We start from the raw sequence: 26,459 nt of genomic DNA, 5'->3' as shown, positions 1-26,459 counted from the left end.
CTTTAAAATTCGAAGAGTCTGAGTTGTCCACGCTGACATCTGCTATTACAGTCCAACAAAAAAGTGCAATTATTTAATTTTTGCTCATGTTCAACAGGTGATAGCCGGCCAGTTCCTGTCAGACAAGAAGGTGGGCACGTACGTGGAGGTGGACATGTACGGGCTGCCCACCGACACCATCCGCAAGGAGTTCCGCACCCGCATGGTTCCTGCCAACGGGCTTAACCCCGTCTACAACGAGGAACCCTTCCTGTTCCGAAAGGTAATTTAGGAAAGCTATCTATAATATAAGGGGGCATTAATTATGAGCGTTCCGGAGAGAGGTGGTCGAGCAAAATTTTTTTTTTTTTTTAAGCCCTTGACTACAATCTCACCTGATGGTAAGTGATGATGCAGTCTAAGATGGAAGCGGGCTAACTTGTTAGGAGGAGGATGAAAATGCACACTCCTTTCGGTTTCTACACGACATCGTACCGGAACGCTGGAAATGCTATCGCTTGGCGGTACGTCTTTGTCGGTAGAGTGGTAACTAGCCACGGCCGAAGCCTCCCACCAGACAAAATCTCACGCAGGGAGAGGATTCTGTCGATATTTTTTTTCCCAGAAAAACGAATACTGTAAAAATTACAAGGAAATTAGGAAAATAAAAGCAAGACATGGTTTTGACCTGTAATTTTGAAAAATCAGAATCAATCTAAACTATTAGAGTTTAGATGAGGGAATCCAGCCAATCTTATGCCCAGGATGGGATTACAGAACATCAGCATAAATGCCTCACGTGGTTAATGCACCCACTAGTAAGAGATACACGCTAATAAAAAAGATGCATATTAATAAGAGAATAGAAATCGATTGTGGTAGGTACTTTGAATGACGTTATCAAAAATATGCTGACGAATCAGGATCGTCGTTAAATCCAAAATTGTCTAAAACGACAAAATTTCTTTAAGATGGTCCAGATTTGGGCATGCTCAAATTGTTGGCATTTTTAGAGTGTAGTCTAAGAAGTGTTTTGCAAATTGTGTAGCCACGTTTGACTGTGCACGTTTGCGTTTGATTTGATGCCACTTTCAGACAGTTAAAGACAAAATTTCTTATAGGTGGTGTTGCCAGATCTGGCTGTGCTCCGTTTCGGCGTATACGAGGAGAGCGGCAAGCTGCTGGGTCAACGCATCCTGCCGCTGGACGGGCTGCAGGCTGGCTACCGGCACATCTCGCTCCGGACGGAGGCCAACTTCCCCATGTCACTGCCCATGTTGTTCTGTAATATTGAGCTGAAGATCTACGTGCCTGATGGGTTTGAGGGTGAGGAAGAAACTTTGTTTTTTATTATTTATTTATAAATTTTGCGATTAGGACAAAATAAAGGAGGAAGATCAAAAGATGGTTTGAATGTGAAAGAGGGTATATGTGAGTAGAAAGAAACGAATGAGTCAGAGTAATAGATTGGAATAGGAAGATAGGTATATGTTCGGTCCATTTAGTGTGGAATAAGGACAAGGTTTTATGATAGAGAAGATTTCTGTTTCTCTAATAAAATTTGTTAATTTAAAAGTAATGCTGTGACGGTCCGAATTACAAGATCATTTCGTCTTGGGAATTTTAACTTTTTTTAAATAACACCCAAGTGATGCAACTGTTTCGGCAGGATGTGTTTATCCTTCCCACACACTTATTGCCATGTTACAAAAAGTCTTATTTCAGTAATTGAATGTTTATATTATTGAGTATAATACGGCTTACAGACTTCATGGCCGCCCTGTCGGACCCGCGCGCGTTCATGGGCGCGGCCAAGGAGCGCACCGACAACATGAAGCAGATGGGCATCGAGGAGAGCGGGCCCGACAAGAAGGCGCCCGCTGAAGAGAAGAAAGAAGGTACTTTACTAATTCTATCGTTATCAGCTAATTGACGTCCACTGCAAAACATAGACCAAAAATCAAAATCAAAAATCATTTATGTCAAGTAGGCTCAGTTTACAAGCACATTTGACACTTTAGTTGACTATTTGCTATTCTACCACCGGTTCGGAAGGCAGGTTCTGCTGAGAAGAAACCGGAAAGAATCTCAACAGTTGCTCTTTTTTTTAAAAATCATACAGTATTATAATTTACAATTGATGACAACATTACAATATCTTAGTTTTACTTCCTGTGTGAAGGTGGAAGCAGAGTAACTTGACCACACGACGTCTCTACTTACTTCCCACGAGACTCGTGTAGTATATGGCGGGGAATGAAATGCAAAACAGGGAATTTTGTCCAGTAATTTTAAAAAAAACTAAGGAAATGGGTTGTTTATCGGAATTTTTAATTTCCCACGTGAGATAAGGGTTTGGGAGCGTGGGTCAGAAAATAGTTAAGGATTCCTCACATAAGTAATGGATGTTCTTTAAACTTGTCAATGAAATAAAGAATTTGCAAAACGGAAAGGTTACGATTAAAGAAAAGCAGACTGTTTACGTTGTACGAAACTCCCGAAATAGCGCGCGGAATCATAACTTGCGTGCGAGCGCAGAACATTAATAGCGGCGCGGCACAAGCGACACGCAAAAAGCGGATATCTTTATCTGCAATAGTAAAGTATCTATCTCCGCATCTTTATTATATCTGCAAGAATTAACAGCTTTTTCCCAATTAACAAAACCTACGTAAGCTTGCCCTTTTTTCATAATTTTGAGACACTGCTGTTTTTAAAAATGCTATTTGTTTCGTCACTAAAAAGTTCTTTACGGCCTGAACGATGGCATAACCGTAGACAACGCTATTTAAGCAACTTCTGCATAGCATCTTCATCAGCGATGATGAGATCCCCGATTTCTTACGTCATCTCTACTGTAAGAACTGAGATCAGAACTGAGTTTATTCTCATATATCACCCCGAACATCCCCCTAAGCCGAGGTCGAGTGTCTTACAAGAGATGCGTTTAAGATTTAACAGAAGACATTTTTATCAAAGAGTCATTTAGGCCCCCCTAAAGTATTCTAGACCTCGTTTTCAACCCTTGCAGAAGGTCTTCTGTGCTCTTTTAAACCCACTTAACACCAAATGCACAATTGGGAATACCAAATTAAATAAGTCTTTCCAAGCGTTATAAAGCTAAATGAAATTGACGCTATCCTTAAATGTTATCTCTAAATATTATAAATGAAATATCCGACATCAATGACTTGTACCAATCCTTGCCGTCTTTCTTTCAAGAGCTGTTCTCTAGCTGGATCGTATAGAGCACACGCATTCATCCAGTAAATGTGAACAAAATGTGTTTTCGTGTGCTAAATAACATTTTAATCACAAATGTTATTAGTAATGTATTTATAACATGCAAGGACGTGGAATAAAAATATTAAAATGTGGAAAACCAAGGGTAAGTTTCCGAATAAAAAAGGTGAGCTAAACTTCTTTTCTGTTTGTGCACAGACAAAAAGCTCAGTAACTTTTGTTTGTTTGTCAACTGATTTTATTTTTGATGTTAGTTGAGATAGTGTAACATAAATCATATAGATTTACAAGTTCAAAATACTAGATTATACCTAATAATAATTCTGATTCAAATGACTAAAGATTTTTAGTTAAAGGTACACTTGTATAGATAAAGTCAGATGAAATTTTTACAGTTATTAATACATTAGCTTAATTTAGTCGGTTAAGTATCCCTAAATGTAATAGTTTGTTCTTGTAATTTATATTTGTTTAGTTTATATTTGTATTTGATCAACATATGCTTAAGTGTGTTACCATCAATATAATATTAAGTTGCTATATTCCATTAAACGATATTCTATTTATGATTTCAGAGCCTCTAGTGTTCGACCCAATCACAGTGGAGTCCTTGAGGCAGGAGAAGGGCTTCCTGAAGACTGGCAAGAAACAGCAGAAAGACTTGGACGTGATGAAGAAACGCCACGCCAAGGAGAAGATGACGCTGCAGAAACAACAGTGCGCCGCGCTCGAGAAAATGATTAAGGGGAAAAAGTTAGTGGACTGTACTATTCTGAAAATCGTCGACTTTCTTTCCTTTTATATAAGTAGTGTGATACTTGGACATGTACCTACATGTTAAAGGCTCCTCTTCCATTATATACATACTTATTACAGAATCTGAAATGCATATTAAGCTTTTACTTCATGTGTGAAAAGATTGAGCTACTTACTGCTCTTTTAAAAAAATCATACAATATTATGATTTACAATCGATAACTTCTTGTGTGAAGGTGGAAGCTGATCGAATGGCCTCCAAGCACCTTTGTCATTAAGGAACTCATCAATTGTGTAGTAGATAACCTCGACAAAGTAAATGTTTTTTATAACATTAAATTATGTATTGACAGGTCCAACTCAGTCTTGGGGAATTTGTTATACAAGAGTATACACAACCTTACGAAAGATTTATTTAGTCTTTGGAGACGATAGTCAGATATAATTAACTAATGCCCGTATCTAGTAAGACGTGGGTGTCTGGAGCTTCAAGCTGCTTGCCTACATTCTCGTTTACTACATTGTCACATTATCAGCGTATTTTTGTGTATGTCTCTAGCAAAGAGCAGCTAAGCGCTGACGCAGCGTTCCGCACGCTGGTGGGCGAGCAAGCGGGCGCGTGGGGCGAGCTGGTGCGCAAGCAGCGCGCCGAGCGGAGCGCCTCAGAGCGCACCCGCCTCGACGAGCAGCGCGACATGCTCAAGAAGTTCTGCGAGCAGGCGCAGCTGGCGCAGATGAAGCAGCTGGAGGCCAAGCACGAGAGGTGAGTGAAACGCCTCGGAGCGCACCCGCCTGGACGAGCAGCGCGACATGCTCAAGAAGTTCTGCGAGCAGGCGCAGCTGGCGCAGATGAAGCAGCTGGAGGCCAAGCACGAGAGGTGAGTGAAACGCCTCGGAGCGCACCCGCCTGGACGAGCAGCGCGACATGCTCAAGAAGAATTCTCAGGTATTCAGGTTTCCTCACGATGTTATTCCCTCACCGTTTGAGACACGTGACATTTAATTTCTTATAATGCCGACACCTGAAAAGATGAAGGTGCATGCCCACGACCGAATTCGAACCCACACCCTCCAAAATCGGAGGCAGTGGTAGAGGGGTATACACTGAGCTATCACGGCACGTAACACGTAAAGTATTTTAATGCATGCCATTCTTAACGGGTTTAAATCATTATCTTACCTTTAAACTCCTTACGTCAATTTTGCAGGGAGCTAAAAGAGATGAACACCAGACAGGCCAAGATTAGCGTGGAGACCAGCAAGGAGGTCGCTAACGACAAAACGTTGAAGACCAAGCAGGAGAAGGACCGACGGCTTCGAGAGAAGAAGCAGAATAATACCAAAAAGTTTATGGACGAACGCAAGGTACACTGAAGTCTATATCTACATTTTTGTTAGGTGCAGAATTGGATTCGAACATTTTGTTTTTGTTCATTCATTCCTTATCTAACTAACTTTTAACAATGTATAGGTACAAATAATTGTTAATTTAAAAAGATCCAGTCCTCACATTGCAAAGAGGGTCTAAGCAACTGGTGTTCAGGGTTCCAGACTGAAGAATACCTTGGATCCATAGCCACACGAAGGTTAGCTGTAGATCCAAGTGTGTGGCATCTAAAGCTTATAGGGCTACAGATACGATTCGATAAAAAGCCTCAATAGCTCAACGGTAAGAGCGGTTGGACTCATCACCGATGGGGGGGTGGTTAAATACTCACCCCGTTGGCCTATAGTCGTACCCACTCCTAGCAGTCTTTCCCGACTAGATGGAGGGGAATGGGAAAATTGGTCATATTTTAAAAAAATATGTGGCAATATCTTTTTTTTTTTAAAGATACACGAATATTTGCGATAGCCTTATACTAGTAGGTATATTAATACTATAATTGTTTGATTAACAGACACAAACCATCAAGCAGAACCGCGAGAAGGACAAGTTGAAAGCCACACATGACAAACAAATGGAGGAACTGTCAAAGGACATCGACAACGTGAGTAGTACATTCTTAGTAATATCTAGAGAGCTATAATTATATATTAAAATTTGCACCTAAACATATCTAAAGACGAGAGTAAGAAAAAATACGTCAATGAATAGCAGCACAATCAATAAAAAAAATTCAACCGATTTCCAACTCAAAAATTAACCTAACCTAAAAAGCAAAAAATAACATCTTACCTATGTGCTACCTTCTGATCAGTTTGAAGGCGGTGCCAAGCCAGTGATGTTTTAATTCAAGCCGTTTAAATTACACAATTTCTGTGGTTCTTTAAGAAACGTAGAACCTGTCCTTTTTGGAAGTCGGTTAAAAATGTGGCTCTCTCATAAATACAGTTGTACTAGCTGACGCCGCGCGGTTTCACCCGCGTGGTTCCCGTTTCCGTAGGAATACGGGGATAATATATAGCCTATAGCCTTCCTCGATAAATGAGCTATGTAACACTAAAAAATTTTTTCAAATCGGACCAGTAGTTCCTGAGATTAGCTCGTTCAATCAAACAAACTCTTCAGCTTTATAATACGAGTATTAGTATAGATTTGGATTTGGGACGAAATAGAGAGCATTGTCCAATAGCAGCAGAGTTGAATATTCAACTGCTTTGTACTAAGGAGGGAATTTATTGACGTGTGATATAGACTATAACTGAACTCCCCTTGGCATGTAGCCAAGTACAACGTCGATTATCTTTCTACAATCGCTAACGCTTCGAAAATTCAAAAATGGGAATGACAGATCCGATCGACAACTTGATCACGTGACCTGTCGACAGCAAATGACATTCCCAAACATTTAAGAATTTTCGAAGCGTTTGCGACTTATTCGTTAGTATGTTTTCGTTACTGCTTGTTTTATTAATACTCGTTAATTTATTATCAACAGCTGATCGAGATGTACAAAATGGAGGAGTCCGAGTTCGAGATGGCGAGCAAAACCGAGTTGTTTGCATGAAAATACCCGGACATTGCTCCCCTGGTTGAGCAAATGACTTGAAAGTGATGTGATCTCCTTAGTGTTAACTAACTAACCACACTGAGTGCCTATAGTATGCGCGTTATCATCTGAGTCGTCCGGTCATAAAAGTCAAAAAAGATAGGAATGTGTGAAAAAATGAATGAACAAGATACGATAATAAACTTTACTTATCGATAATATGTCTTTCATTGTTACACCCTTCACTAGACGGCTCCATAAGACCCATAAGTGCAAGCGAGATAGATATAGAGAAATGATTTATGGCCCTAAGACTCAGTTGTTAACGCGCGTACTATAGTGGGAATTGTCAATGTTTTCATACTGTGACTATCGCGTAACCGTGAACAGGTGTGCAAAAGTGCCACTATATGGCGCTGTTTCAATTCGTTAGAAATTCGCGTTTACGGTTACGCGATAGTCACAGTATTAACCGTAAACAGTTGTGCAGTAATGCCACTAGATGGCGCTATTTCAATTCGTTAGAAATTCGCGTTTACGGTTACGCGATAGTCACAGTATGAACCGTAAACAGTTGTGCAGTAATGCCACTATATGGCGCTATTTAAATTCGTTAGAAATTCGCGTTTACGGTTACGCGATAGTCACAGTATGAAAACATTGAAAACTGCCACTATGCACTCTGAACACTCTTTTAGTGAATAAGTTTTATTTATTTATATGAACTAGTTAGATACTTCTGTAGTAGGTGTACTAAAACCACAATGCGGCATGGATCAATTGTTTAGTAATTTAAGGTTAATTATTCTACTTAAATCGTTCAGTTAGGTAGTGTTAGTTGGAATAGCCGGGGGTTCTAAGGTGTTGCAAGCGACCCCTCACCGACGAAATTAACTGTGTTAAATAGAAAATCCACTGTAACCATGTTACCTACATAATTAATTTAATTCTCTTTCTACAAAAGCAAACGTTTCCAAAAACGTTTATATCGGTAGGCTAATTCACTAACTTTGACGTATGTTAGTTGACGTATACGAAATTGAGATTCTATGTAACAAATGTCATCCGGTGCTTGCTAACAACCCTTCGTGGATATAATACAGTAGGTAGATGACATTTCTCAGATGATTTGATGTTTATTTTAATAGGTTGCCAATGAAGAAAAAAATAGTGAATAGGCCAGCTGTCAATACCATACATTTTTGCGGCGGCTCGGGACCGTGGCTTTTGGAAGTCCCTTTAAAAGACCAATGTCCTGCAGGGGACGTCCATCGGCTTATAATGATGATGATGACTTATGTAGAGACTTGTCAGTCGACTGTGTCACCAATAAATTGTCTATGTAATTAGTTTCGTATTTTATCTATACAAAACAGTATAGTGGTAGAAATTTATACCTACATCTACTTTTGGTACTTTTTTTTAATATTCAATTTGTTCCGCACGGAATAGACAAAGATCTATGACCATACAGCCTGTTAATTCCAAGATCTATTTGATTATGACGTTGCCATGATTGAATATTCGTTTTTATCAATCAATATTATAAAATAAGTGGGTATATTCTTTTCTTTAACATCCATAATAAAGCTCTGCCGAATTAAGTAGGTAGGTAACTAAAATACCACGAGATTCCAAAAGAACAGCAAATAGAACATACCTATTAAAACCATAGAGATTTAACGGTTTTCACGAGTGCCAAAAAGTATATTGTGTTATAGTTTTCACTACAATACCAGTTAAAATAAAGCTTAGGCTATTTAAAACACACTGTTTTATGTATTTATATATTATAATATTGTATATAATAGTTTTGATTTATTAATAGCTCATTGAAGAACTATAATTAAATCTTTGAATAATTTTCAATATTAAATAATAAGTTTATAATTTTATTACTTTAGTAATACGAGTAATTATTTCAATTTTAACAATTAGGTAAGTCAAGGTAATCGGTTTATTTAACATTAGGTACATTAAGTAGGTATTTTATTTATAATTTATTCTTCTCGTATGTTTTCTGTACTTCTACAATAATAGTAGAATTAAAGAGGTAAAGTTTGTGGTATTATAGGGGCAGATACATAGGCGTATATAGAGGGGGTCTGTTATATTAATGGCGAAGAAGGTTTCGTTGTTTCTAAATATTGTTTTTACGGGTAAAATAAACGTATAGAACCTCTACTATAACCTAGTCACTGGACATAATATATTTTTGTGAATGTTTTATTTTTTATTTAAATCATAGTAAACCCATGTTAGTGATCTATATGAGCAAAGATACATTGAAACTGGAAGGTGTATGGGAAATTGGCCAATAACTCTAACATGGGTTTCACGCGGCAGCGTACAGTGCGACACAAAAAAGTAAAAAATAATTAATTAGGGCGCTGTAGTCACTTTTTGTCTTTATAGAGTTTGGTTAATGAAAGTAGAGACTAAAATCGCCCTCCAAAATTAAAAAAATCAATTAAACAAATTAAAAAAACATGCGTTTTCATAATTTGTTTAAATTATTTTTTTGTTTGTGAATACATTACTACCTATAGTATAAGTATTAAACACAGTTATTCCAATATTTGCACTATAATTTTGAGAATTTACTCCGATTTTTTAAAAATTTGGCGGGCAATTTCAGTCCCTACTTTCATTAGCCAAACTATAATGGTAACCCTGTGTTCTGTCATACACTTAGGACTACAACTACCTTGATACTCGCTAATAATTGGTATTTAGTACTATTGCTGTAAAAGTGGAGTAACTTCTCTCATTTTCCCAACATTTCCTTTCACTGCTCTGCTCTTATTGATCGTAGTGTGATGAAAAGTATACTATAACTTGCCCAGGAGTATGAAGAATAATTGTAACAAGTTTTGTTAAGATCCGTCGAGTAGTTTTTGTTTTTATAACGAATATACAGACAGACAGACAAAAATTTTACTGATTACATTTTTGGCATCAGTATCGGTCACTAATCACACTCTGATGGTTATGTTGGAAATATATTTCATGTACAGAATTGACCTCTCTACAGATTTATTATAAGTATAGTATGGGTCCCCAGGAGCGAAAATCGAGGCCAGCGATATTTTTTTATGTGTCAGCATTTCACAAAAAGTATTTGATAAAATATTTTTTGTGAAATGAATAAAAAATCACGACACATGCAATGATCTTATGATACGTGCGTACGTGCAACAGGTGGCACTATACTAATAGCATTAACAACTGAGTCTTAGGGCCATAAATCATTTCTCTATATCTATCTCGCTTGCACTTATGGGTCTTATGGAGCCGTCTAGTGAAGGGTGTAACAATGAAAGACATATTATCGATAAGTAAAGTTTATTATCGTATCTTGTTCACAAAATTAAAAAAATTAACAATATTTGATTTAATATAATACATATTTCATATTATATAATTATTAACTAAATAAAATTAATCTTCATCTGAGTCTTCATCATCAGAATCTTCGTCTTCTGCCAAATTTATTATATATTAGTATCCATAGTGCGCAACGAGTAACACATGAATGTATTTATTTAATTGCAGTAAACACATTTATAGCAAAAAAAATACGCAATGCAATTACATTAGAAACCGACCAATCAGAATCGTCCAAATCATTATTGACTCATCATTAGCACGTGCGCAGGTAGCCGTTTATCGATAATTAGGGTGCGCAGGTAGGCGCGCTGCACATTCCTATCTTTTTTGACTTTTATGACCGGACGACTCAGATGATAATGCGCATACTATAGTCGCAGTTACAAAATGACAAACTTGAAATGCCTATATGAATTTTGATAAAACAAAATTCTTTTTCAAAAGTTTTCTGTCTTTGGTCCAGTCCAGTGTTTCTCAAACGTTCGGCTTTACGAACCCCTGTTAAAATTTCCAAGTGACAGTGAACCCCTTACTAACTAATGAAACCGCTCTAACCCCCTCCCCCCCAAAGAAAAAAATAAATTGGATTGTTGAAGAAAATAAGGGTTTTATTTGAATAAAAGGTAACACATAAAGTACCAAAAGAAATGTCTTTGTAATAACAATGTGATGGGTGTCCTTGTTTTTTGTCGCAAGTGGATTCAATGTTAGGAGTAGTTTTGGACAATTTTAACCTTAATTCTGACTCGGTATCAGTTATCAGGCCACCATTACGTAAATCTTGTCGCGAACCCCCCGCCGTCAAATGGCGAAACCCTAGGGGTTCGCTTTGAGAAACCCTGTTCCAGTTGATAGTCTATATATTTTCAGATCATGTTCTTGAGTTCGAGTCCTGGGTGGGGCTATGAAATATCTTGTATTTAAATTATTTTTCTAAGAAATTTTGGCATGCTGAGGTTGGAAAGTTACTGGTGTTACATCACCGTGCCGTTAACATTAACTTTGATTTTCTAAATTTTTCAAAGAATATTTGTTATGACCAATTTTCCCGTTCCCTTCGAAGTCCCTTTCCAGTTAGAAAGACACAGTATACGACAGTAGTCCATATTGAACCAGTGACCAGACCATCAGCCCTTTTACCGCGGAGCTATTGAGGCCTCAGATTTATTGCACATGATCTCAGACCAATTACACCCATTTGGATAGAATTTGCTCGCGCCCCTCATAACACCAATGCCAGGTTGAAGACATTGTATTTAATATTATTATATATCTTTATGGCTATAGGTATATTTTGTATTTTGAGTCATGATCGAATTTCTTGTCCATCTAAGAGACTATTTAGTATTTTTTTTTAATATTTAAGAAATTAAAATTTATATTATAATATATTTATTTATTTGAGAGAAAGTTCAGATTTTATTAAATTTTAATTATTATTTATATATATTGTATAAAAGTATATTATTAAAAAATTATAAATATCTAGGTACGACTGAAAAAAATAGTAAAATTCTTGTAAGGATTTGTTTACCTACTTACCTTGTTTACCTACTTATATTTTTTTTTTGAGTATAGGTACAAACTTTTTTTACCATTAATTTCCTTGTACAGTCAGCCAGTGAAATAAATACACTATCATATTATAATTTGGTTGGTGTCATCAAATAGGTAGGTAGATATGTAATAAAAAAAACTTTGTAAAAATATTGAATACTTAATTAAGTAAAAAATATTTTTTCTTCATAAAAGTTTTTTTCATTAACTGACTGTACTCTATTGTTTTATTAGCGGACCAACTTGTAATTTAATGTATTAAAAAAATACTTCAAATATATACGTCATATTATAATTTAAAATAAAAATACGTTCTACATAATTACATTAGTTCTAACTTATAATGTTTATATGTGCATAACAACTCTAATGGTGATTTGAAATATATACTTAAACCTAAAATTATTTTTAAGAAATCATTTAAAAATTAAAGAATTATGTCAATAATACCGTTAGTATCTGCATATTTAAAAATTTTAATATATAGTTTTGTTTTAATGATTCAAAGTTACATTTATTTCAATATGCTGTATTAATCCTTTTGTAATGTATAATAATATATTCTTCTGTGTTCTATAACTGTATATGATATTTTATGTAATTATAATAATATATTATGTAGTAGTGTTCTCTTGATTTTTTTAATTATTAGTTCTTTTGGTTACAGTAAAACTACTATCTAATCTAGTCAATTTTTATTAATAGGGAAAACGTTTAGATTTTGAGTATGTCTAGTTTACTTGTTTATTAATAAAAAAAAAATTGTATATAATCAAATATCTTTTGGTCTTTGAATCTTCATAATTACGTTTTTGAATTATTTCTTTTAACTTTACTCCACACTTTAGCAGGATAGTTACAACAATAAATAAACTATAACAGTTTATTTTATCATTAACTACAACTAGTGACCTTATTAATAAAGGTCACCTTAATTTATTAATTATTTACATACTAACTAGATAATATGTGACAACATGGTTTAAGAATAGGTATTAAATAATACTGTTTTAGTGTGGGTTAAATTTAATTTGTATATTAATAATAGAAATAAAAATAGTGAGAGTAATTATAAGCATTTAATGACTCTAATTATAATTATATTAAATGTTAAAAAAATATATTATTACAGGAAAATACAGCCTGTGTATTAGGTATATAAATAATTGATCTTTTATAAACATCATTTCCTACTCTACTTTATATACCTACATAAACAATAAATATGTTTGTGGTGTGTTATGTGTTTACATAACATTTTATATATTTTCAATTAAATTTATACTGTTCACAGCTTTACTATCATTTCAGTATGACCTCTATACAAAAGGCACTTTATTTAAAAAAAACAGAATAAATATACCTACCTAATATATTTAGGTACTTAGGTATATATATAAAAATTATGTTTGGCATATATGAATGGATTTATATAGTTTAAAAACAATATATAAAACAAAGTAATATATAGTATACAAAATCATTAGTAAGTACTTTTTGTATAGGGGAATCTCTATTTTTGTGCACATAATTTGTGTGGGGCACAGACTTCTTTTAAAAGTACCTTATTAGCACATTAAGATATTATATAAGAGCACATTTATGTGTATTTTACTATCATACAATGATTGATCTATACAAATCTTTAAATTCTGATGGTTCCAACTGAAAATCAACACTATATAACCTATTTTAAAAGGTCATGTATTTGTCTTTATTTCCAAATTAATTTCAACAGGTCAACTTGAAATTAAAAGTTCCACAAACTGATAACTGCCTGTTGGTTCAGTTTTTTAGCCAACATGGTTTTGAATCATGAGGTTTCAGATTTGAGTCCTGGCTATTATTCTTCCAAAAAATTCTCAGTGGCAGCCCAAAGTATGTCAGTCAATGTAACTCGTAAGACCTCAACACAATAGCTCAACAGTAAGAGCAGACTCATCACCGAAGGTTTGGTTTGTACCCTACCCAAATATACTTTAAAAAAAAAAAGAAAACAATATATTGTTAAACAGAACATTACATTGTAGAACATGCCTGTAACAAATGAGGTTAACAATGCAATATTTTTCATTTAAGAGCAGCACAATCCTCTATTATCCAGGCCTGATGATAATGGATAGCTCGAACTGTTCTAAAGTTAGAGATTTGTGTAAAGTCAAATTAGCACCATTGCCTACTTGTTTTAGTAAGTTAAGATTGAGACGTAAAGCATATATTCTAAATTTATTATATTGTATGGAATAAAAGTATGAGGTGTTACTAAAAAAAAAAATGATACAGTACTTACAATTATTTGCTAGTAATTAAAACACATTGTATCCAAAGATTTGTTTATTGTTTTAAAGTTACTATAATTATATTATTTAAATGACTTATTTGTTTTATTTCTAAACTAAACGACATAACACCTGGTAATAATTTATTGGATTTACTTGATACTTCTTATTTTCTTTTTCTCTTTGTAAACACTTTCTCTCTGAACTGAAAAGGGAATGCATTTAACTTATTAGAATATGGAAAATGCAATAAAAATATAGACAGCTAGCGGATGTCCACTACTTCATCTGCATTAAGTTCAGTTTATAACAAATCCCACTGGAACTATGGATTTTTTACGATAAAAATTAGTCTGTATTTTGCAAAAGTCTTCTAATGAAAGTTCCTGCGACCATTCGAGCTTTTGGTTTTTTACAAATCTCATGGGATCCATGGATTTTTCAGGGATAAAAAGTAGCCTTCCTAGGTTTTGCTTCAAGATCTAATTTATCAAGTGAAAAGGTAACAGACAGACAAACTAAACTAACTTTCACATTTATAATATTAAATTGCAAATATGGTTTTATAATAATACAGTAATATTATGACAGATTTATGTGCATATTTGCATATTTGTAATTGATTTAAATTAATTTCATGTTCAAAAGGAAATTGACAATAAAATATATGTAACTTTCAACACTTACTGAATGGGTCAAAGCGGATCAGCTCCAACTTGTCAGCTAACCGTTCCCGGATGTAGTTGAAATTGTGGCCCGATACCACACTCTCCATCATAACCATTATTTTTCTGAAATATTGATTATTGCAGTTCACATCAAAGGTTCACATAATATGAATGTTCAAATCTGGTCCAGGACATGTCTCAAATGGTGAAGGAAAAACATTGTGAGGAAACCTAAGAATTTTTTTTAATTCTCTTTGTGTGGAAAGTCTTTTTTTTTAATTCTTTAGAAGTTAACCCTTGACTAATCTCACCGAATGGTAAGTGATGATGCAATCTATGATAGAGGAGAAACAAAATCCACATCCCTTCTACACAACATCATACTGGAATGCTAAATTGCTTGGTGGTATGTCGTTGCCTGTAGTCTGCCAATTCGCATTGGGTCATTGTGATGGACTATTAACCTAACCCCCTTCATTCTGAGAGAAAACTCTCCTCAAGTCAACAGTGAGCCAAATATGTGTTGTTAATGATGAATGATAAGGTTATAATAGGTGTGCAGTTTTTCATTTTGCAATCTCAAGAGGACTAGAAATTTGGAGCATATATAGCCTTTTTGCCACCTTTACACCTTGGCAGAATAAAGCAAGGTAGTGGTACTAGGGTAGTATATATTTGGGCAAAGTTGTGTCAAATGACTACTAAAAGCTTGTCCCTCTCACTCCTCTCGCTTAACTGCACTGGCAGGGCTGGCACAATGCCACATAACAAAGGGGGTCTCCAACCTGTAAGGCTCAGAAGTAATCTTTCACCACACCATCTACCTCGGATGGTATAGTTAAACTACTGGTCTACTAACGAAAACGAAACGAAAGACAACATCTTGGCTTCAATGGTTCACTTTAAGGTCAGGCTTCTTATGAGCAGGAGAAATGGAGCTTAAACAATGCTGCTCCAATCCAAGTTGGCTTATGAATAAGATATATTTCTACAAAAGACACCTTCCAATGCTTAGATAGATCAATCCTCATTAGAGACTAATTCAGCCAGTTCCTACATACCTCTATGTGTACAGTTTACCAACAAACAAATTACAAATGAAGGTAGGAAATGCATGTCATATCATAACTTATTTATTTTTAATTTTGTATTGTTTGTTTCATAGATTTACAAGTTGGTACAAGTACTTATAATTCTATGGTTTATTTATAAAATGTTATTTAAAATATATTAACTATATCTAAATTTTCTAAGCTTATTAATCAAATTTATTTCATTAATTAAAGAACAAGTTCATTATAATTATTGTTAGGTGTGAATTTACTAGATATTTATCTAGTACTACTCTCATGTTTAATTTTTTTGTTGGTAAACAGTGCACATCAAGTAGGCCTGTAGACAGATATATTTCTGCAAAGGACACCTTCCAATGCTAACTTGGTAGTAAGCCTTATGAACTAATAAAGACAGAAGTAGACAGTAAGATTATAATTTAAAAGTTTATTTCAAGTATAAATCACTTTACTCACTTGCTTTTTGTCTTTTTAAGCAAAACATTAGTTATGAACATGGTTCAGGCTATTGCATGCGATTATCAATAATAAAACAATTGATTTTTAATATTGTATTTTCCTCAAAATGTTTTCACGGACCGTGTACACTGGAAATTGTTTATAATAGAATAAAATTCTCGATTCCCAATTCACAAGTTCTCAAAATAGAATAACATAACCTAAAAATTGAAATGTCTGACTTTGACAGTGACAGTTGGGTTGAAATTTGCGTTCATCAATCATCATAAAAGTTTAAGGTGGTGCTACGGTGTTAAGAAGAAAATGAAAAGTGGTTTTCTCTAATGACAGGATGCTCAATATTACATTAATTTCTTTTTATTATTAGTTTTTAGTAAAAAAAAAAAAAAATATTATAATATTGTAAGCGGTTAACTTTTAATCAGTCAAAACAGGATCGAACCTTACCATCGTCAATGTTTATCTTTGTTTCGCACGTTGAATATCGTTTAAGAAAAGGCGAGACAAAAAAGGTTTTATAGCTAAAATAGTCAAAGTCAAAATAGTGTTATCTAATTTTTTACTCTGTGGATAATTTCCTCTCTGCCTTTGTGAGCCATAGAATAAATACTTTTTACATAGACAATTTTCAAAAAAATATTTGTGCCACGTAAAAATAAATAATTTGTCAATTTTCCGCACGTGTAAATTGGAAAAACTCTGAAAACTTTAATGGGAAATTCATCAATAAGTACGGACGAAGCACGAGCGACGTTAATTCATTACGTTTGAGACGTACAGTAACATTGTTCTGGTAACATTTCAAAAACAAACTCGTGTGTCGTGTAATGATGAACTTGTGAACCGGCGTTGCTGTTGGCGTTTTCGTACGGTTTGCGTTTTTTTGTGTTGGTTCTTTGTTCGTTTTCCATGTCGCAAATGAAGTAACAAACCACCATCCGAGTGACTCTCTTAGTATTTTGTTTTAAGTAGTGTAGTTCGTCAAAGGGAACAATGTTAAGCGAAATGAGTGTGGAGAATGGCGGCGGCGACGCTAACGGCTCCAATGTGTCACCGACCAAGCTCATGGTCAACTATATACCGGAATTGATGACGCGCGACATGATGTACGCGCTGTTCTCCGCGATGGGCAAGATCGAGAGTTGCAAGCTGATCGCCAACCGCGGCTACGGCTTCGTGGAGTACGAGAAACACGAGGACGCGGAGAAGGCGCGCAACGCCTTCAACGGGCTGCTCATGCAGGGCAAGACGCTCAAGGTGTCGTTCGCGCTGCTCAACCCCGAGAACAAGGCCAGCCACAAGCCCGACACCGAGTCCAACCTGTACATCAGCAACCTGCCGCCCGACATGACGCTGGAGCGGCTCAACGCGCTGTTCGGCCAGTTCGGCCACATCACGAACAGCCGCGTGTCGCAGGGCATCGGCTTCGTGTGCTACGAGAGCCGGCAGCAGGCCGAAGACGCCATCGCGCACCTGCACGGGCAGATGCCGGCGCCGGGCGCGGGCGCGCTGGCGGTCAAGTTCGCCAACAAGCCGGGCGCCAAGCTGCGCGCGCGCGCCGCCGCTCCGCCGCCCTACAACGGCGCAGTGTTCAACGGCGCCGCGCCCGCCTTCAACGGGCCCGGCCTGGGCGCGGCGTTCGGCGCGCGGCCCGCCGCCGCCTTCGCGCCCGGCTTCCCGCAGGCGTCGCCGCCGCCGCTGCTGCCGTCGCCCGGTAAGGCCCTGCCCTTCGTCACCAAGGGCCAGCAGCGCTTCAACCCCATGGCGGCCACTAACCACAGCCCCTTACCGTTGATAGGCGCCCCCGCCAGCCCCGTGCCGCTGCTGGGCGCGCCGGCGGCGCCGCACCAGACCACAGTGTACGTATACAACGTTGGCGAGGACGCCGAGGAGCTCACGCTGTGGCAGCTGTTCGGCCCGTACGGCGCCATCGACTCTATCAAGGTGATCAAAGACCCAGAGACCAAGAAGAACAAGGGCTTCGCCTTCGTCAACATGCGTGAGTACGACGAGGCGGCCATGGCCATCCAGGCCCTCAACGGCTACACGCTCAATGGACAGGTTTTATCGGTTAGCTTTAAGACGCAGAAGAGAAGTAACTAGTTAATGGACGTTTCGACGCCACATCTCGTTTGTGATCGTCCCTGGGCCGAAAGCTTAAAGAAAGATTTCATTCCAATCTCAAAATATTTTTGTAGTCGAGACGCGAGATCCTCTATGTGCATTTCAGATTAGTGGCATAAGTATTTTTGTAAGATTTAATATAGTTTTCTACTGTTTTACTGGCGAGAGCGCGACATGACTGTCTGTGAGTTAGTTGGCTTGACAGTATCCTATATGTGTACTTTTATCGTATGATATGGTATTATATTATTGGACTATGTATGACCTGTCGGATATGTATTGCCCGGGGTCCGCAACGACCCCGGCTCCTCACCCTCCAGGTATTTTTATTTTGTGTAAAACCAAACATTGTATGTTTTTTATCTTTAATAAATTTCATGTTTTAATAGAGTGTATTGTATATTTCTCTATTTTTTTTTTCTATATACATCAAACCCATTCCTATCCTTATTTACTTAATATAATATACATTATAATCCATAATACATAATATACATAATTATTTGTGGCAGTAGTGTTAACATGTACATATAATATTATTGTGTGTATTGTCCGTGGACAAGCCAGCTGTGTGAAACTGCTTGATTATTGCATGTTGTGTAGTGGAGCACAGAAATAAGTTTATTTGTTTATGTTACGCAGATTTTATGACCCCCTCCATTATGTATGCTGTAGTCTGAGCCAGGGGACTTGTGGATATTTTAGAACTAGCAATTCCTTGTGACAGACATTACTGACTTTATATAAATTGTGGTATATTGTTATTTCATTTAAAGAATTAAAATATTTATAATGAATCTGGCAGTTTTACCAGTTTTCCTTAATTCAATTCTCCAGCCATGTATGCCACTGTTAATAAATTGAAATTCAATATTAATAAGTTACTAAATACTTATTGTTCATTATGAAAAAACATGATGAGAACAAAAATATAAAATGTTTATTACCTTTTGAAAGCACATGTACAATTTAATGTACAAAATCTGGATAACAGGATAACATTTGTGAACTATAAAATCTGGTGATTTTCACAGAAGTTTACACTTGTTTCTGATGAGGACAGTTAGAATACAATACAATATGTTCACAAATGTATTGTAATAATCATTATCACAATAAATGAATCTAGGATTCAAATTTAATTCCGCATATCATCATTAACTAGGGCCATCTCATCTCAATATCCACTAGCTCTCTGGCTATCTGATATTTTTGGCGCTAAAGTCAGTCTAGTTTTGGGAAATCTTACGAGCTATCAAATGCCTTGCCTTGAGACTTTCACAGGCGAAGTGTTATATCAAGTTTAATCTCTTTACATATGGCTTCCAACTCCTATTGGAGGTGTGCTCAGTGTAAACATACGAGTGAATAATAATTGCAAATGGACATACCAAAAAAAGAACTACTGCTAAAACAAAGTGATGTTAAAAAAAATGTTAATCATTAAGTTGAATGACTGTGATTTTGAGACTGCTACGAGTAATAATTTCATTATGCTGTGACATTGGTTTACTATATGGAAGTGTTGAACACTGGCTTTATGTATATGGTAAGTAATTAATAGTTTTTTAATTAATGTTTTAAGTTCAATACTGAATTTGCATTTACATTCCATTGTTTGATAGTGATAACGTAATAGTTCCTTGGTAACTTGAAAGTTTATTTAATTTTTAATTTAAATGTATTATGGGCAGACTGATAAAATAATAATTAACTATTTGTGGGTTGAAACCTTATTGGTTTATTCTTAAGGCTCCTTTACACCATTGGCAATAATGGAGAATGTGATAATGGAACATGATTGGATTCATTTTATAGTGGTGTGCACTTTGTTCATGTAAAAATTTTGGCTGGTGGGAGTTTTGTTGAGTTTCTGAGGATATATTAAAGAAAATTTTCAGCATAGTATTTGCATATCTAGTGCCTCTCCTAGTTATATACCTTGTGCACACCACTGCCATCCATGCACAGCTGTTTACATCCTTCATCCTTTGTTTCATCCTACTTATTTGCATTGTTACTGACACTCCGAAAAACTAAATAGTATAACATTGATTATGGTATACTTTTAGTGGTTAACATGGTTGATGGTGTAAAGGGGCTCTTATGAACTTGTTTAGAAAGGATAACGATTATGTATGCTTGGGAACCAATTTACACATTTTTAATTGAATCTACATAGGTATGATTTTTATTACATTTTAGGCTTTTTTCTTAATTTTGTTGTAATTTTTGAAACAACTTTGTTATATTTAAAAAATTGTGGTAAGATATTTTTAAGAAGTATCTATTAACTTTTACATTCTAATCCTTTTTAAAGGATAATGAATTTTTTGTATCCATATATATTTTACGTCATAGCTAGAAAGTTGGAGGTAATTTTTTTTAATCAGACCAAATTAAAAGACTTGAAATTACAAAAGCACTGAAGTAACTTTTGATTCCAGTTTCTCTATCTTTATGTCAAATTTTATCCAAATCTGTCCAGGTGTTTTGGTGTGATAAAGTAATATATTCGAAAGTCGGACATCCATACGTCCATCCTTAAAAAAACTTAGTATTAAAATAATATTATTAGGTAGGTCAACATTGAAAAAAATTAAACATCTATAAAGGTTTTTACTAATATAAATAAATTTATAAAATATAGGCACTTACATACTAAAACTGGTTGTCATTTGACCTGAGCCAAATACGAATCCAGGACCAAATCTGTTTAAAGCACACACGACTGCGCCAAAGTACCGGAACGAACCTGCTGTCTCCGATACACAATGAATCGCTGAGCTATAGGGTATCAATTTACGCAAACCCTGCCTATAACAACAATTTTATAGTAGGTATAGATTACAGTACGTTTATGATAACGTATCGTGATAGTTAAATAAAAAAACATTTGATCCAGCGCGCCGAGCTAACTATCGATTTTACTGTACTGAGAGGCTTCGGCATTGGCTAGATACTCGATATTATATAAAATGAAAGTACCTACCTGTTTCAATAAAAAATTACGACATTACAAGTCGTAGGAAATTACAATTTGAATTTACGTGACCGATTTCGATAAAAATATTTTTTTTTGTAGCTTATTGGGATAAGTATATTCATAGGTATTTAACGAAAAAATTTAAAGCGATGGGAATATACAATTTACTTCTAAAACTTTTTCAAAAGTTGATACAATGTTAATTACTATAAATAATTGAGACCGTAGCTTTTATTGCTATTAGGCTGTAAAAATTAAAATTAGGTATACTTCGTCAAAATTTTGTAAAAAAAAAATTGGTCAAGTGCGTGTCGGGCCACGCGCAGTGTAGGGTTCCGTAGATTAAATTAGCACCTTAAACCCTTTTATTGCAAAAATACCGTTAGCGATGCACACTATCACTATTCACTATTACACACTATAGGATAGACGAGGAAAAATTAACTTTCTTTTCATGTAGGAAAGGAACCCCAAAAATAGTTTTTTCAAACTTTATTTTTATCATTTTATAGATGGGAGCTTCAGGTTGCCCTCTTGGACTAACGATGGAAACAGAATTAGTATGCAATTTTCGAACTCCAATTACATTTTTTTAAGTTGGATCGACTATAAGTAGAACTCTTTTCTTTAAACAGTACTTTCTATTTTTTTTTTATTGAAATTTCTTTATTTATATCCTACTATTGTAAATCTGGTACAGTTGGGGGAGACTCTTAACAAAACTTAGCCCTTAAAACCATAATATTTTTCAAATAGATCCCTAAATCGAAAAATAGTGGTAGAAGACCCCTCATATCTTTCAAAGAGCTATCTAACGATAGCCCACACTTTAACAAAACGAGTAAAAAAAATTAATCCCCACTTAACATGTTGGGGAGATACCCTAAAAAATTACATGGCGAATGTATAAAGGTTCCTTGTGGACTACGGAACCCTAAAATTACCTAATGTGTCTATCTAAGTATAGGTATAAAATCACGATATCTCGAAAACCGCTTGTCGTACAAAGATGAAATTTGGCAGGGAGGTAGTTATTAGTTAGTCTATAGTTAGTAGACGTCCGCTTTGAACGGATATTTTCGCAGGCAAAATCCGTCCGCTAGCCACACTAAAATTGTAAAGGCGAAAGTTTGTGTGTGTGTAAGTGTGTTTGTTCCTCCTTTACGCTGATTTGTTAAAAGGGGGTAAACTATGCGAACTTGCCTGGAACAAATCCAGGACAATATCAATAAATCGCTTGCATCACCACTTAGGGCCAACTTGTAAAGAATAAAGAATAAAAAAATACAAAAGCTAGGTAAAGATTACCCTAAACCGACGAACTTGTATTTGTTACATTGATGAAAATGGAAGAAGCAAGGAAAATAGAGATTCGCTGGATGCAGGTGGCTCAGTATCGTGATGAAGTCCCTACAAAAGGCCTATGTCCTGCAGTGGACGTCCATCGGCTGATATGATGATGGGAAATATGTAAGGATCATAGCAATTTGAAGGACATAGTCTACCACTACAAGAATGAAGCGATAATATATTGTATGTACGCTATTAAACAATATTAAAACGTCCGAACGCGCCAAGGACTCCACAGGCACCAACACTATCGATTTTATTCTTCGAGCGTAGTCAATTTAGAGCAATTGACCTTATGATTCAAGAGCTGGTCAACTGTTTGTTCAGGGAGATAGTGCGCGGCCACTTGAACCGTATATAATACTAGCGGACGTTCGCGACTTCGTCCGCGTGGAATTTATTTTTCACAAATCTCGCGGAAACTGTGAATTTTTTCGTGATAAAAATTTTAGCCAAATCGCTTCAGTAGTAGCGGCGTTTAAGAGTAACAAACATCCATACAAACATTTGCGTTTATAATATTTGTAGGACTAGCTTACGCCGCGCGGTTTCACCCGCGTGGTTACCATTGGATTACGGGAGTAATATATAGCCTATAGTCGTCCTTGAGAAATAGGCTATCTAACACTGAAATAATTTTTTAAATCGGACCAGTATTTCCTGAGATTAGCGCGTCATACAAACAAACAAACTTTTCAACTTTATAATATTAGTACAGGTGGGAATTTATCATAATAATCCTTTTTTAATGGTCTACAGAGCAAGGCTTTTCCTTATTTAGTGGTTTCATCTCCTTGGGCTGAAAAAGAAGAGAGTGATTTATAGTTTTCCTTTTTTATTCTATCCATGGAAATCTATCGATATTAAACAAACTAAAGTAACTTACTGGAAATAGATTAAAATAATCTTTTAATACGTACATAGATATACCAATTTATTTGACGGACGAGCCCATCTGATCTGAAATGATTAGATAACCCTCGCCCATATACAATGTAATTGTAATGCCTTACTTTGTGATTGTACTATTCCAAGTTTACTAGGCCAATTTCCCTACACACGGATCACTTTATCAAATTCTTGTGTATCTATCAAGATCAAGATTATTTGTTTAACGATTACTATTTTCTGACGTGGTGGTGATAAATATACGAAATACAATACAACGAATGAAAAAAGTACAGCTTCTACACATTTATAATTTCTTTTATTGCGCGTGTTTTTTTAATTTAATTAGTAAAATGCTGAGGCTCTCGGGTTCGATTCCCAGGTGATACAATGGACATTTCATATTTTTAATGATAAGTAAATAGACACAACTGAATTGAAAACCTCCTTGAATTTGGTTAATATTTTAATTGGTTAATGTTAATTGACTTTTTGTTTATAATACTTCGTATTTTTTTTTATAAATAATAAGTTAAAATAAATTTGTTAGCGAAGTAATAAAAAAAATACGAATAAACGTAGCTAACAATAGAGTCGCTGGCTCTCAGACTATGAGGCGGGCATGTGGCATGGCATGGCACTCGTCTGTCCTTCTCAAGGGCAGCGCTATATATACTTTCGTCTACCAGTACACAGTCGGGAGCCGACGACCTTTGAAAGAGGGCCGTTTTGTATACTTTAGCAATATTTATTATTTACTTACATCTGATAAGTATCTGTCACGTTGTTAGTCTATGCGGCTTTGGAGTATAAAGTCCTGGAGAATGTTATTGATTTTTTCGTCTAAAATGATTGAATAGAAGCAGGTGTTAATTTGAGGAAGTTCATTATGAATAGTGTTAAATTACCCACTATATGGCCACGTCTCCTTTACAGTAGAGGGTATTTGACACACCACGCTGCTTCAATACGGGAAGGAGGGCTTAGGTTAAAATTGTTTGACTTGAAGCCGATATTATGATAAAAAAATGAACCAACGACTTAACAGTTAAAGTTGGTGGAACTTTGATAAATTACTCCGGGCTGCTGTTGAAAATTTCTTTAGAGAATAATTTTATTTAGATTTTTCGCGAAAAACCGACGAATCGAAGCGACTACATTAAGAAGTTGGGACAGAAATTCACGTAGAGGAATTTCTGTTCGTTTCGTTTCGTTTCATCCCAAAACCGGAGCATCCTCAAGAGATGTTGACTTCTCAATGCTCTATTGCAAAGTAAAGCAAGTCTCGCCATAAAAGGCGCAGCTTGCTCGCTCGCTTGGGTTCGTCGTTTTTCGCGGAAAATAGCAAAGCAAAGTAATTAAACGAATTTTTAATTTTGATCAGTGGACGCACTTGTATGAATTTCTATACAAAGAATAGTACAATCCGTTTGACGCGATGCGTCCGATACTTACGATGCGGATATGTGGACGCCAATCATAACTCGTCAGAGTCGGTCATTATCATTTACATCGTTTTGTGTGTGACCGTTGTAAGAGTCAAAAATGAACCCTAGACCCGCTAACCCGCATTGGAATATCGTGGTAGTTTCCCACATTCCCATTCCATGGGATTCACATATTAGGAGGGAGGCTTGCCCTGTAGATTGCCATTTACTAGGTAGGTACTAGTACTAGTCGCCATATTCAATCATATTCATTCTGTATCATACATTATGAGCCTAACAGACTTCGTCTGCGTGAAATTTAGTTTTTCACAAATCTCATAGGAACTATGGATACTTTCGTGATAAAAAGTTGGCTATTCGTTAATTCAGGGTAAAATCTATTCCGATTACAGTTAAATTCGGTCAGTAGCTAATGCATAAACGAGTACCACACTTACACAAACGTTCGCTTTTATAATATTAGTGTGATATCTATAGATTTAATTTAGTAAGGGTCTTAGAGTAAAAATAAATATCCCCAATTCTCAATCTCAAACACGAAAATGTAATACAAAAGTAATCCCTGGGCATTGGGTAATGCAGATAATATGATCTCGGAGAATAAGGTCCATCCGAATTCACCTATTTTTGTTCGTTACTTACATGACGTTAAAAAATCCACTAGCTGACTCCCGCGGTTGCACCCGCTTACTTACCGTTCCGGTGAGAATACGGGGATAAAGTATAGCCTATGACATTCACAAATAACGTGGCTTTCTAGTGTTAAAGTAATTTTAAACCCTCACAAACTCTATCACGGAGTAGGTATACGGTCATCTTAAGCGTTTTATATATGCTCTTTATGATATTATGTATACTATAAATTATTTGGTTCATTAACTATCGTAAAAAACTAAAATTGGGTTAAAAAGGGGATGAAAGCTTACTCTGATTTGGATAATTAGATCGACTAACAATAATTGGACGCATAATTGCTTTTCTATTATCAAATGCGATTCATAAACCGTAAGTAGAATGGAATATGTTAACAGTAACGCTTAGCTCTGAGAAGGCGCCTCGACTGAGTCTACGCCGTTAGTTAAGGGCGTTCACCGTTTATCAAGTTGTAGGTATGATAATTACTCGTCTGAAACGCCTTAAAGCCTGTTCACATTGTTCATAGTCTGGTCAATGAAAGGTTTTCTTGACAGATCGTAACCGAAAGACGATGTGACTATTGTAGAATTGGATTTATATCTTACTAGCGTTGAATTCACGAATCCCGCGAAAACTATAGATTTTTCCGGGATGAAAGTAGCCTGTGTGCTATTCTAGAGTAAAATCTAT

General features: G+C 35.8%; 3 protein-coding genes across 8 annotated transcripts in view; 2 read left to right on the top strand and 1 right to left on the bottom strand.

The window, feature by feature from the left end:
* Positions 1 to 14,232, top strand: part of LOC112048379 (1-phosphatidylinositol 4,5-bisphosphate phosphodiesterase) — a 90,392-nt gene extending 76,160 nt beyond the window's left edge. For 4 of the 5 annotated variants that reach the window (XR_008251547.1, XR_008251549.1, XR_008251548.1 and 1 more), the window contains exons 15-20: positions 98 to 262; positions 1,101 to 1,305; positions 1,746 to 1,877; positions 3,798 to 3,975; positions 4,538 to 4,856; positions 5,187 to 5,325. Coding sequence is in view for 1 of the 5 variants with exons in the window: in XM_052886076.1 (XP_052742036.1) it covers positions 98 to 262; positions 1,101 to 1,305; positions 1,746 to 1,877; positions 3,798 to 3,975; positions 4,538 to 4,741; positions 5,187 to 5,343; positions 5,880 to 5,969; positions 6,861 to 6,929 (1,200 nt within the window). In the remaining 4 variants the exon portion in view is untranslated. Of the gene's footprint in view, positions 1 to 97; positions 263 to 1,100; positions 1,306 to 1,745; positions 1,878 to 3,797; positions 3,976 to 4,537; positions 4,857 to 5,186; positions 5,344 to 5,879; positions 5,970 to 6,860 lie in introns of those variants that run through there. The other variant, XM_052886076.1, reaches the window with a different exon arrangement.
* Positions 14,175 to 16,545, bottom strand: LOC112048389 (39S ribosomal protein L33, mitochondrial). Its single transcript, XM_024085902.2, has 3 exons — positions 16,335 to 16,545; positions 14,825 to 14,928; positions 14,175 to 14,342 (listed from the first exon to the last, which is right to left on the bottom strand). Exons 1-3 carry the CDS (start codon positions 16,373 to 16,375, stop codon positions 14,290 to 14,292), a joined length of 198 nt encoding a protein of 65 aa, XP_023941670.1. The 5' UTR covers positions 16,376 to 16,545; the 3' UTR covers positions 14,175 to 14,289.
* Positions 16,546 to 16,937: 392 nt separating this feature from the next.
* LOC112048383 (protein elav) lies at positions 16,938 to 18,851 on the top strand. 2 transcript variants are annotated; one of them, XM_052886077.1, is made up of 2 exons: positions 16,938 to 18,051; positions 18,136 to 18,851. In XM_052886077.1, exons 1-2 carry the CDS (start codon positions 17,331 to 17,333, stop codon positions 18,438 to 18,440), a joined length of 1,026 nt encoding a protein of 341 aa, XP_052742037.1. In that variant the 5' UTR covers positions 16,938 to 17,330; the 3' UTR covers positions 18,441 to 18,851. The 2 variants fall into 2 exon arrangements, with proteins under 2 accessions (XP_052742037.1, XP_023941662.2); XM_024085894.2 differs by having other exon boundaries at positions 16,940 to 18,851.
* Positions 18,852 to 26,459: the final 7,608 nt, after the last annotated feature.

Source organism: Bicyclus anynana, chromosome 16, assembly GCF_947172395.1.
Source record: "Bicyclus anynana chromosome 16, ilBicAnyn1.1, whole genome shotgun sequence".
Lineage (NCBI taxonomy): Eukaryota > Metazoa > Arthropoda > Insecta > Lepidoptera > Nymphalidae > Bicyclus > Bicyclus anynana.
Note: the sequence above shows the minus strand (reverse complement) of the source record. Positions and strands in the feature narration are given on the sequence as shown.